Source organism: Schistocerca piceifrons, chromosome 4 (genome assembly GCF_021461385.2).
Source record: "Schistocerca piceifrons isolate TAMUIC-IGC-003096 chromosome 4, iqSchPice1.1, whole genome shotgun sequence".
NCBI lineage: Eukaryota > Metazoa > Arthropoda > Insecta > Orthoptera > Acrididae > Schistocerca > Schistocerca piceifrons.
Genome location: NC_060141.1, coordinates 65,541,377 through 65,555,498, shown reverse-complemented (window position 1 = coordinate 65,555,498; position 14,122 = coordinate 65,541,377). Strand labels below are relative to the sequence as shown.

Sequence of the window (14,122 nt, the reverse complement as noted above, 5' to 3'; positions counted from 1 at the left end):
TTATTCATATTATCAAAGAAAATTCAGTCAAGATTGCTAATAAATTAGTAAACAGAATTTCTGCACAGTACTCATATTCAGAAGGCAAAATGTTTAGTACCGCCAATAGAAATGTATAAAAATAAAACTGATGACACTAGCAGAAATAGCTTCCAGAACTATGAGATCCTTCCTCCACAAGGAGACAGGTATATAGGTCTGGAAAGATAAAAAACTAACAAGGGGAGGCCGCCAATTGTGAAATTCAGATTCGATTCATACTGCACATAATAAAAGCTCATGGCCAGAGGTGTAATGTGGCAAAGCACCAAGATGCACTTCTCAGCCGTTGTCGAGAAAATCGACATTAACTGTCGCCGCGCTGCCACTGCGGTGAAATACTCTCTACGATTAATAATATTCTACAGCGTCGTGGCACAGCGGTAAGCGCTCGGGTTCGTAATCCGAAGGTCGCCGGATCGAATCCCGCGCCATGCAACTTTTTTTTATTATTTGTTTTTTTGTAATTCAAATGTACACACACACACACACACACACACACACACACACACACACACACACACACATTATATATAATTCCCGGCAATCAGTTGCAACAATTATGCATATAATAAGTTGTTGCGTGCCTCAGCGATACAGATAGCCGTACCGTAGGTGCAACCACAACGGAGGGGTATCTGTTGAGAGGCCAGACAAACGTGTGGTTCCTGAAGAGGGGCAGCAGCCTTTTCAGTAGTTGCAAGGGCAACAGTCTGGATGATTGACTGATCTGGCCTTGTAACAATAACCAAAACGGCCTTGCTGTGCTGGTACTGCGAATGGCTGAAAGCAAGGGGAAACTACAGCCGTAATTTTTCCCGAGGGAATGCAGCTTTACTGTATGATTAAATGATGATGGCGTCCTCTTGGGTAAAATATTCCGTAGGTAAAATAGTCCCCCATTCGGATCTCCGGGTGGGGACTACTCAAGAGGATGTCGTTATCAGGAGAAAGAAAACTGGCGTTCTACGGATCGGAGCGTGGAATGACAGATCCCTTAATCGGGCAGGTAGGTTAGAAAATTTAAAAAGGGAAATGGATAGGTTGAAGTTAGATATAGTGGGAATTAGTGAATTTCGGTGGCAGGAGGAACAAGACTTCTGGTCAGGTGACTACAGGGTTATAAACACAAAATCAAATAGGGGTAATGCAGGAGTAGGTTTAATAATGAATAGGAAAATAGCAATGCGGGTAAGTTACTACAAACAGCATAGTGAACGCATTATTGTGGCCAAGATAGATACGAAGCCCACACCTACTATAGTAGTACAAGTTTATATGCCAACTAGCTCTGCAGATGACGAAGAAATTGAAGAAATGTATGATGAAATAAAAGAAATTATTCAGATTGTGAAGGGAGACGAAAATTTAATAGTCATGGGTGACTGGAATTCGAGTGTAGGAAAAGGGAGAGAAGGAAACATAGTAGGTGAAAATGGATTGGGGCTAAGAAATGAAAGAGGTAGCCGCCTGGTAGAATTTTGCACAGAGCACAACATAATCATAGCTAACACTTGGTTTAAGAATCATGAAAGAAGGTTGTATACATGGAAGAACCCTGGAGATACTAAAAGGTATCAGATAGATTATATAATGGTAAGACAGAGATTTAGGAACCAGGTTTTAAATTGTAAGACATTTCCAGGGGCAGATGTGGACTCTGACCACAATCTATTGGTTATGACCTGTAGATTAAAACTGAAGAAACTGCAAAAAGGTGGGAATTTAAGGAGACGGGACCTGGATAAACTGAAAGAACCAGAGGTTGTACAGAGTTTCAGGGAGAGCCTAAGGGAACAATTGACAGGAATGGGGGAAAGAAATACAGTAGAAGAAGAATGGGTAGCTTTGAGGGATGAAGTAGCGAAGGCAGCAGAGGATCAAGCAGGTATAAAGACGAGGGGTAGTAGAAATCCTTGGGTAACAGAAGAAATATTGAATTTAATTGACGAAAGGAGAAAATATAAAAATGCAGTAAATGAAGCAGGCAAAAAGGAATACAAACGTCTCAAAAATGAGATCGACAGGAAGTGCAAAATGACTAAGCAGAGATGGCTAGAGGACAAATGTAAGGATGTAGAGGCCTATCTCACTAGGGGTAAGATAATCCCTACAGGAAAATTAAAGAGACATTTGGAGATAAGAGAACGACTTGCATGAGTATCAAGAGCTCAGATGGAAACCCAGTTCTAAGCAAAGAAGGGAAAGCAGAAAGGTGGAAGGAGTATATAGAGGGTCTATACAAGGGCGATGTACTTGAGGACAATATTATGGAAATGGAAGAGGATGTAGATGAAGATGAAATCGGAGATACGATACTGCGTGAAGAGTTTGACAGAGCACTGAAAGACCTGAGTCGAAACAAGGCCCCCGGAGTAGACAACATTCCATTGGAACTACTGACGGCCTTGGGAGAGCCAGTCCTGACGAAACTCTACCATCTGGTGAGCAAGATGTATGAAACAGGCGAAATACCCTCAGATTTCAAGAAGAATATAATAATTCCAATCCCAAAGAAAGCAGGTGTTGACAGATGTGAAAATTACCGAACTATCAGTTTAATAAGTCACAGCTGCAAAATACTAACACGAATTCTTTACAGACGATTGGAAAAACTAGTAGCAGCCAACCTCGGGGAAGATCAGTTTGGATTCCGTAGAAACACTGGAACACGTGAGGCAATACTGACCTTACGACTTATCTTAGAAGAAAGATTAAGGAAAGGCAAACCTACGTTTCTAGCATTTGTAGACTTAGAGAAAGCTTTTGACAATGTTCACTGGAATACTCTCTTTCAAATTCTAAAGGTGGCAGGGGTAAAATACAGGGAGCGAAAGGCTATTTACAATTTGTACAGAAACCAGATGGCAGTTCTAAGAGTCGAGGGACATGAAAGGGAAGCAGAGGTTGGGAAGGGAGTAAGACAGGGTTGTAGCCTCTCCCCGATGTTATTCAATCTGTATATTGAGCAATCAGTAAAGGAAACAAAAGAAAAATTCGGAGTAGGTATTAAAATTCATGGAGAAGAAATAAAAACTTTGAGGTTCGCCGATCACATTGTAATTCTGTCAGAGACAGCAAAGGACTTGGAAGAGCAGTTGAATGGAATGGACAGTGTCTTGAAAGGAGGATATAAGATGAACATCAACAAAAGCAAAACAAGGATAATGGAATGTAGTCGAATGAAGTCGGGTGATGCTGAGGGAATTAGATTAGGAAATGAGACACTTAAAGTAGTAAAGGAGTTTCGCTATTTGGGGAGCAAAATAACTGATGATGGTCGAAGTAGAGAGGATATAAAATGTAGACTGGCAATGCCAAGGAAAGTGTTTCTGAAGAAGAGAAATTTGTTAACATCGAGTATAGATTTAAATGTCAGGAAGTCATTTCTGAAAGTATTTGTATGGAGTGTAGCCATGTATGGAAGTGAAACATGGACGATAAATAGTTTGGACAAGAAGAGGATAGAAGCTTTCGAAATGTGGTGCTACAGAAGAATGCTGAAGATTAGATGGGTAGATCACATAACTAATGAGGAAGTATTGAATAGGATTGGGGAGAAGAGACGTTTGTGGCACAACTTGACCAGAAGAAGGGATCGGTTGGTAGGACATGTTCTGAGGCATCAAGGGATCACCAATTTAGTATTGGAGGGCAGCGTGGAGGGTAAAAATCGTAGAGGGAGACCAAGAGATGAATACACTAAGCAGATTCAGAAGGATGTAGGTTGCAGTAGGTACTGGAGATGAAAAAGCTTGCACAGGATAGAGTAGCATGGAGAGCTGCATCAAACCAGTCTCAGGACTGAAGACCACAACAACAACAAGTTGTTGAAAGAAGACGTAGAAACGATATTCCAAAACGAATACGTATATTGTAAGTCAAACGTTCGAATTAGAATAGAGACCCCACGAACACAAATTTGCTGTGGCAGGTATGAAATATAAACTCCGTTACTGGCTCGTTGCACTTTAAGGACAGATGTTGAGAGGGCCGAAAAGAGCCGCCACATAACAGCGTAGTTGCCTGCTAACTTTGAAAGAAGGTAGATGCGGTCCCTAGCGCAACTTATAACATCGTCGAAAATCAGTGCGTACGTGAGAGCTTTGGTACATCCCGTTAAACAAACGGAAAAATGGAGACGGCACTATTGGAGAGCGATCCGGGCCCTTCGCATGAAAGTGATGTGATCGAAGAAGATTCTATACACAGTGAAGTGGCAAAACAACAATTGAAAGATGCGTTGGTGTATTTTGAAAGCCTCCTTCGTAACAGTAATCGCATCGCAGCAGAACCGTCATCATCAATCAACGAAGAAGCCATGCTAATTGGGGAAGAAATGTTCCAGAATACGCTGCAAATGCTCGCCGAAAAAACCCTTGTTCATGATGAGGAACTGATAGACATTAATGAAATCGACGATAATAATGCCTACGAAGTCGTTGAAACGAGTCCCATTGCCAAAGAATCATCAGACGAATACGAGCCGGACGAGAAGAAAAAAAAAAAGGGTACGATTATATTTCGCTGGATTACAAAATTAGAGCTGTAAATCTGGCCAAAGAACATCCAGGCTGGAGTCTCAAAACTCTACAAAAAAAGGGGTGCTCTCGTTCAACAAATATGGGCTATTTATCCAGGTGGGAAGAGCAAATCAAATGTGGCGGTAGCAAATTTGATAAATATTGTACCATCGATTCATGGGTGCATGATCGCTTCGTAGAAGCTCGACAAAACTTCCAGCAAGTTACTACCAGAAACCTGCAGCAGTGGGCCTTGGGCGCTGCAAGTCAATTCCCAGATTTCAACTTCAAAGCTTCAAAAACATGGATCACCGAATTTAAAAAGAAGCATGGTATTCGGCAACGGAAAATCACAAAATTTGTTTCCCGGAAAGAGACGGCTACCCAAGACGAAATTTTGGCCGCAGCGGACACATTTCGGATCCAGACGCGAATGTTGATAGCTAACTTTGACAAAGATTTCGTAATTAATACTGATCAAACAGGTACGTAAAGAGCTATTCACAAATGTCATATGACATGATGATAGAATATGATAATCTGATATATGATTGACAACACAGATTTCGTATATTTCTTATATAAACTATATTTTTATATTTTGTTTGTCAGGGTGCCAGTACCAGTCCACGTTCAACAGAACTCTCGCCGAAAAAGGGTCAAAGGCTGTCCTGGTAAACCGACACGACATGAACAAGGTGACGCATTCGTATACGGCACAATATTCAATCACGATGTCTGGACGAGTCTTGCCTCTTGTTTTCCTATGCCTCCAAGAGTCCACAGGTATGTTTGGACCCAGAGTACAGAAGACAGTCGACGAGTACGCCAAGAAGTATACCAACGTTGTTATTACATCCTCCAAATCCGGTAAACTAACAACGGGTTTGTTCATGGACTTGTTGCGTAATGCTTTGCAACCATACGTAAAAAAGAAAGAGTTTCTCCTTCTGATCGACTCTTGGAGTGGGCAAACAAACTCGGCGTTATACTGAGATGTTCCAGGATGATAAGAAGTTACCAACGTGCACTATAAAAGTCATTCCTCCAAAGTGCACTCCTCTCGTCCAACTGTGTGACGTGTATTTTTACCAGCAGGTAAAAAATTTGATCAAGCGCCTTCAAAATTGTGCTTTTTTAATCGAGCGAAACCGTGACATCAACTCCAGAGACGATTGTATAAAAATCCAATCCATCATCCACCACCAATTGTTTTCTCCGATTTTTGCCGATATGATACGATACACGTGGTATGCATCAAACCTGACGAACGATAGAACAATTTTTCAGAATGTCAATCAGGTGTGTTTCCCAACAGGTAATTTAAAAAACAATTGTTCTTGTAAAAACGCATCGTTTATCAGATGTCCTCGATGTCGTGCTGTTTTCTGTTTTACATGTTTCTATGATAACTATGACTCTGGTTTGTGCGATACTCCAGCTACTTCTGGTCACTAATTGTTCAGGATGTGCGAGTGTATACCGAACTTTTCAATAGATTGTATCCACTTGAATATTATTTGTGATATTGTGTTTCATTTCAAGTATTATTTTTCCACGACAAATGACTTTCAACAACTTATTATATGCATAATTGTTGCAACTGATTGCCGGGAATTATATATAATGTGTGTGTGTGTGTGTGTGTACATTTGAATTACAAAAAAACAAATAATAAAAAAAAGTTGCATGACGAGGGATTCGATCCGTCGACCTTCGGGTTACGAACCCGAGCGCTTACTGCTGCGCCACGACGCTGTAGAATATTATTAATCGTAGAGAGTATTTCACCGCAGTGGCAGCGCAGTGGCAGTGCAGCGACAGTTAATGTGAATTTTCTCGACAATGGCTGAGAAGTGCATCTTGGTGCTTTGCCACATTACACCTCTGGCCATGAGCTTTTATTATGCGCAGTATGAATCGAATCTGAATTTCACAATTGGCGGCCTCCCCTTGTAAGTACAGGTCCTCAGACTTCAGAATGTTGGGGTCCCACCTGTAGTGGGGATAAGTGTAGACAAAGATGAAAGGGGAGGCATCACAGAGAGTAGCAGGTCAAAGACGGTACACTGGCGAGCACTGTGGCAGCTTCTGTCCCACGATGATCAGGAGAGTGTGAGGGCATCACCCACCCTCATTCTCACTACTGGTGTGTCCCTCTTATCCTTTGTTCCAAATGACCTGCCCCTACATTTAAGCTTTCCCATCTGACACCTCTCCTCTCCCAAAGAAAGGAACTAACAGCTTTCTAAAAGCTAGGCTAGTGTCATCACTTATACTTTTATCTGTTTCTGTCAGCAATACCAAACATTTCACCTCCTGAACATAAGTACTAGCCAGCTATTCTGTTCCATAATTTACTACAACAATGACATACTATGTAAGATAACTAGCCATTACCCACTGTTTTGCTCACATATCAGTAATGTTGTTGTGATGAGTGATGGTGAGTAAGCAAGCTAGTAACTTCCTGGCAGATTAAAAATGTGTGCCCGACCGAGACTCGAACCCGAGTTTGAGTCTCGGTCGGGCACACAGTTTTAATCTGCCAGGAAGTTTCATATCAGTGCACACTCGGCTGCAGAGTGAAAATCTCATTCTGGAAGCAAGCTAGTAATTTTACAGTTTCTGTGTATATAGTGGTGTAGAGGTGTATACATAAAAAACTTATGCAGTGCCGGTAGGTAAGTACACGATGAATGTTTTTCAATTTTTTTGCTCCCCAAAATTCTCCCAAATTCCACATGTAAATGTATGACTCTGTTTGTTGTACAGCCTTTAAATGACACTGTCATCATCTGCAAGCATCTTGGAAACTTTGAGACATGCATGGTGCTCAGTGTCTAAACTGTGATGGGCTTGTGATTGTTCTGATGTCTCTGTAGCTTTTAGGGCTGCCCGACAGTCTGCATCCAAGTTCTGGCAGACATGAGATTGCTCTGAGGTTTGATGCATTTGAGTAACTTTTGCAGCTTGAGCTCTCTTAGAACTATGCACTAAATCAGACTTATGTTGGAGAGGCTTACAGTGATAGTTTTAAATATGGTCCTCAGGCTTATCATGCAATTTTAGTTTTGTATCTCAATCAAAACTCTCTAGCTATGTCAGATGGTGTAGGAACTCAATATCATAAACCATGCACACAACATTGAATTTTCACTGTCATGGAATAATCTATACACACTTAGAGTTGCCAACCACCATGCCAGCGTTGTCTGCATGCCACTCATGTACACCATATTTAAAAATGTTAATAATATTCAAAAAGATACAACTTTCTACAGCAGCCTACGGTCTTCCTCAAGGTTTAGGCTACCTCCATACCAAAATACCATCAGGATTGGTTCAGCAGAGAGTCACGAAAACGTAACAGAGCGATTTACCTTCACAATTACTAATACTGGTATCAGTATAGACATATTAATTATACTGCTGAGAAGTGAATAAGCATTGTATTGATTACAGTGAATCATATCCTGTAGAACATACCAACCAATAACAGCATTTTCACACATATAATTAAGTTCAAAAGTGAGAGAGCAAATAGCTTTTTCAAAAAGTAAACATTTTCCCTTAATTTGCATAATATTCTTCAAATGAATAAATATCTTGTACAACACACTTTGTAAAATAGCCTATCTCCTTTATCAGAGTTCAAGCTATTCCACACCAAATTACATGGATATCGGTTCAGTGGTTTAGTTGTGAAAATGTTACAGAGAGAGTTACTTTCACATTTATAAGTAATGTGCAAGTATGGATTTGCTTGGATTAAACATATTGAGGATCTGATTCTTGAGTTTCTCCCGGCGTATTTGATAATCAAAATATCCACGGGTGTGCTGCCGGTCTATAGTGTCCAACGGGCACAATATTTTGGCGATCATACATGTCGCCATCATCAGGTGAACTGACGGTCTGAGCTCCTGTGAACGTGCCGGCACGGAGATCCGTACGCTGTGGCTGCTCAGAGGGAACTGGGTTCGGTCGCGGCCGATTTAAATACCCTCCGCCCGCGGCGCGCTCCTTCCGCCGTCCGCGCCCCGCACCACGGTCGCACGGTGGAACAGATTGCGACGGCTGCCAGACAGCTGCCACCACCCTTCACAGAGGAATGGGGTACTTAAAAGTCTAGTACATAGGGCGCGCACTATCTCTGGCGCAGAGAGTCTACCCCAGGAATTGGAACATCTGAGAACTGTATTTCGAAAAAATGGGTACTCAGAGTGGCAGATTCAACGTGCTCTCCACCCAACCACTGCAGCACAACCTGTTGAGATGGATGAAGTCACGAGGGAGGAGGTAGGCACTGCATTTATTCCATACACAGGCGCACTCTCGGGGAAAATCACCCGCATTCTGAAGAAACACCGGGTTGGAACTGTGTTTTGTCCTCCAAATAAAACTTGTGCACTGGTGGGGAGCGCCAGAGACGACTTCGGTTTGAGGAAGGCCGGCGTGTACCAGATTCCGTGTCAATGTGGCAAGTTGTATATTGGTCAGACGATGCGTACCGTCGAGGATCGATGCCGTGAACACTAGAGGCACACTCGACTGATGTATCCGAGCAAGTCGGCGGTCGCTGAACATTGTTTGTCGGAAAATCACGCCATGGAGTATGACCGCACGAGGATTCTGGTACAGACGTCGAGATACTGGGACAGCGTTGTTAGAGAGGCCATCGAAATTCGCACCAATGACGACCTCATAAACCATGACTGTGGCTATAATCTTAGCAAGGCTTGGGAACCAGCGTTTGGGATAATCAAGAGTAAATCGAGCAAACGTATAGTTGTGACGACCACGGCGGACAGAGCCATCACACCGATGTCATCTCAGACGCCGTCGTAAACTGTCTCACCGCGCGACCATGGCGCGGAGGGAGCGTGCCGCGGGCGGAGGGTATTTAAATCGGCCGCCGCCGTGACCGAACCCAGTTCCCTCTGAGCAGCCATAGCGTACAGATCTCCGTGCCGGCACGTTCACAGGAGCTCAGTCCGTCAGTTCACCTGATGATGGCGACATGTATGATCACCGAAATATTGTGCCCGTTGGACACTATAGACCGGCAGCACACCCGTGGATATTTTGATTATATTGAGGATCGTACAAGAATTGTATTCTGGCTATTAGGCACAGCTGCATCCGGAATCAGTAAAATGAAATGAAATGTTCATAGGGCTTTACTGTCCAGGAGACCCCAACTGGGATGTTCAATAGCTTGGCACAAGTCTTTTGACGCCACTTCAGCAACTTGCATGTCAATGATGGTAAAATGACGACGAGGACAATGTACACTACCAGCGAAAAAAAACACCAACCTGGCTGGGCACAGAACCCTAGAACCCATGATCATGATGCCTCAGTGCTAACCACATAACCACAAGGTGTTCATGCAAATTCAAACAGAGGCACATGACCCCCAGTGGCAAAAATGTGATGGGTTTGTGGCTGATGTTAGAGTGGATTAAACAAGCGGAATTGTATAAACATTGTATTCATTAAGTTGAACTGTATTATGTAGAACATATCAAACAATACAAGGATTTTCACAAATATGAAGTTCAAAAATCAAAGAGTAAATAAATTTTTTAAAGAGTAATTGTTGTTCCATATTGCATGTTATATTCTTCAAATCAATAACTATATTGTACTACATACTTTCTAAAATAGCCTATGTTCTTCCTCAGCATTCAAACTGCCTCCATACCAAACTTTATGGAAATTGGTTCAGTGGGATAGTCATGAGAGCATAACAGATAGGGTTACTTTTGCATTTATAATATTGGTATGGATTAAAAAATGAATCATATTATATTCTTACGAAAGAAAACTGCCTTTTTCATTTAGTAATATTGCTTCAAGAGAGGTAAGAACAAAAACATAATACATCTTACCTCATGCGGTCAACACTTTCTATTGGACAGCCAAAACTAGCAATAACCTGGACGATTTCACCCAGATTCCCTGCTTCCATTTCCCTTCTCAGCATGTCATATGCAGGAAAACAACGAGACCAAATTGCTTCCATCAAAAACAATCCTTTCTCCCTTGCTAATGAAATCAGTTCAGTTGTTTCTTTCAAATTCATAGTCAATGGCTTTTCACAGAGTATAGGCTTCCCATTATTCAACATCATCTTTCCAATAGGAAGATGCTGCGGATGGACAGCTCCAATGTATACAACATCTGCAAAAATATGATAATTGCTTAAAAACAATCAAAAACACAAATAATTTTATGATAAAGCAATAGTGATGTGTTAAACTTCTGTGCCGGACTGGGACTTCAATATCTCACTTGCCTTTCCAAGCAGTGTACAAGGGTTGGAACTTAAATAGTGGCAACTAATTATTCACAATCGATACAAAAGAGTTAGAGTTACATGTTTGCACCTGTTACTGTCCTTCAAAGTAGTCACTAGTGTTGGGTAGAACCCATTGCCAACAATGTGGAAGGCGTAGTATACCATTAGCAGAGCCTGGTCTGTTGACGGTGAGAATGGAGCGGTCTACTGCCTGTCGAATCTCTGAAACAGTTCTGAAGCGAATGCCATCAAATGGTTCCTTCATCTTCGGAATCAAATCAAAGTCACAAGGACTTAAGTCCGGGAATATGGTGGATGGTACAGTACTTCCGAGGCCCATCGACTGAACAGAGCAGCCACAGCTTGTCCTGTATGTGCCCGCACGTAGTCATGCAAAATGATGGGTGGGTTGTGCAGAAAGTGCTGCAGCTTCTTTCGCAAAGCTGGTCCCAAGGGATGCTCCAAAAGCGAACAGTAATACTGTGCACTGACGGTCTGCCGCGGAGGAATGTAATGCGTTAGGATAACATCATCACAGTCATACACGAGAATCACCATAACTTTAGACCGTGCCATTCATACCATCAACAGAACAGGCTCTGCTAACGGTATACTATGCCTACCACATCACTGGCAACGGGTTCTACACGATGCTGGTGACTACTTTGAAGGACAGTAACAGGTGCAAACTTGTAAAACTTTTGTATCGGTTGTAAATAAATGCTGTGAATCAGTGTGTTAGAAGAGCTCCCAAGAGTCGTGTACCTGTGATAGCGGTACCTTTGTACTATTGTCTCCTGTGGATTCTGTCTCCTCTTGAGGAAGAACAGGATCTGTCATTAGTTGTCCACTTGACTGTGAGTAGCATATTGATGGTAGATGTAGGCATCCTGTACAAGGCAGACAGGGACCAGGGAGAACTCAGGGTTTTATACCAACAAGTTCAAGGTGCTGTATTTAACTGAAACTAAACCAGTGAGACTCACTTCACCTATTTTGGGGAAATCTGTTTAGTCTAGTGTCAAGAGGACGCACATGCAAAAGGGTAGGGGTCTATTAATCATCAGCAGTTCACATGTACAGCAAATAATGGTAACAAGGGACAGAAAAGAACATCAGATGCACCCAGTGTGTATGCCTGGAGGCCTCATTCAACATGCTGAAGACACTACTCAAGCATCCAATGAAGGAATAAGGTGCAACCAAACTGCAGATTGTGACACACATTGGAACAAACAATGTCTGTCGTATGGGCTCCGAGGTCATTCCAGTGACTGGCAAAGAAGGGTGAGAACACCAGCCTTGTGCACAGAGCTCCCACAAAGCACACAATTTGCAGCATTGTCCCCAGAACTGATCTTGGCCCCTGGTTCTGAGTCAAGTGGAAGCACTGAAACACAGAATTCGAAGGTTCTGTGAAAAGCTACGCTGTGACTTCCTGGATTTGCACCATAGGGTTGAGATTTGTAGGGTCCTGCAATTGGGTCAGGTGTGCACAACACAACAGAGGCTGCTGCCCAGGTAGCTTACAATGTTTGTGGGGTGCACACAAGGGCTTTTTAGATTAAGTGACTCTCAACCCAGTCCCACTAAAGACAGCTGTATGAGACCCACAAGTATAAGTGTAAGACCCAAAAGAATGCTGCCCACATGCACAACAAAATGTCAGAGTTTGAAGTCCTCCTGAAAATCAGTGAAGCTCATATAATACTAGGGACAGAAAGCTGGTTGAAACCTGAAATTGAGAGCAGTGAGATTGCTGGGAAAAACTTTAAGCATATATTGAAATGGCAGGATAATGGGAAATGGGAGTGGGTATTTGCTGCAGTAGACGAGAAACGCAAATACACAGAAATAGAAATTGAAGCTGCATGCAAGACTGAGCAAATCTCAGTACCAGGGATGGGCATTAAATGCTAACTGGATCCTTCTACTTCCCACCAGACTCGTCTACGAATGTAAACAAAAAATTTAGAGAAAACCGCCGTTTGCTTGTATGCAAGTTCCCAAAGAACACTACCATCATCGGAGACTTCAATTATTCAACAATCAATTAGAAAAATTACAGTTTTGTTAGTGTTGGGTGGAATAAGACATCCTGTAAAACACTACTAAATGCCTTCTCTGAAAACTATCTAGAACAGACAGTTTGCAACATAAGTCATGATGGAAATATATTGTATCTAATGGCGAGAAATAGACCTGCCCTCTTTGAGGATGTCCACTTCAAAACTGGTATCAGTGACCCTGATGTGTTTGTGGCAACAATGATTACCAAAGTACAAAGGACAACTCAAACAAGTGAAAAGGTATGTGTGTTCAGTATAGCAGATTAAAAACCAGTAGTGTCATATATGAATGAGGAACTATGAACCTTCAGCACAGGGCAGGGGCATGTAGAGGAACTACAGCTCAAGTTTAAAACAGCTGACCATGCACTGGATAGAAGGCAGTCAGGTTGATGCAGTATTTCTTGATTTCTGAAAAGCATTTGACTCAGTACCATATCCACACTTGTTATCGAAAGTACAATTGTACAAGGTATCAAGTGGAATTTGTGGCTGGATTGAGGATTTTTTGGTAGGGAGCATGGAGCAAGCTATCTTGGATGGAGAGTCATCAACAGATGTAGAAGTAACCTGGGTGTGCCCAAGGGAATGAGTTGGGATTCTTACTGTTCGTAATGTATATCAATCACCTTGCAGACAATATTAATAGTAACCTCAGACTTTTTGCAGATGATGCAGTTATCTGTAATGAAGTACTGTCTGAAAGAGGCTGCATAAATATTCAACCAGCTCTTGATAAGATTTCAAAGTGTTTCAAAGATTGGTAATTTACTTTAAATTTTCATAAATGTAAAATTCTGCACTTCACAAACCAAAAAAATGTAATACCCTACGACTATAATATCAATGAACCACAGCTGTAATCAGTCAACTGCAAGTGTGCTCCCTGCCGTCGTTGGATAAGCAGCTGCAGCAGCAAGTCGTATACTCCTAGCTCACTCATTTGTTACATAGTTTAATTCTTAATTTCTTTGCGTGGTTTTTGGTACTTGCATTGTTTAATTCATAAACTTCGGGCGTATTATAGTATTTGAGAGTTGTAGCATCGCGTTTTAGTACCTGAATAGTGTAAAATCGCGTAGTCTCCTTCCGTCGCCGAGCAGTGTGTCAGCAGTGCGCAAGTAGCAGAATTACTGCATTTACTAGGCAATCCTGTATTTTAATAACCGTTTAAATTTTGTGTC

The 14,122-nt window shown here is 42.0% G+C and overlaps 1 protein-coding gene across 1 annotated transcript in view; it reads right to left on the bottom strand.

Annotated features, from left to right (window-relative positions):
• The window catches only part of LOC124794666 (trans-1,2-dihydrobenzene-1,2-diol dehydrogenase-like), a 108,862-nt gene that overhangs the window by 55,511 nt on the left and 39,229 nt on the right, over positions 1 to 14,122 (bottom strand). Inside the window, exon 3 of the mRNA XM_047258198.1 lies at positions 10,460 to 10,751. Coding sequence (XP_047114154.1) covers positions 10,460 to 10,751 — 292 coding nt within the window. The remainder of the gene's footprint in view (positions 1 to 10,459; positions 10,752 to 14,122) is intronic.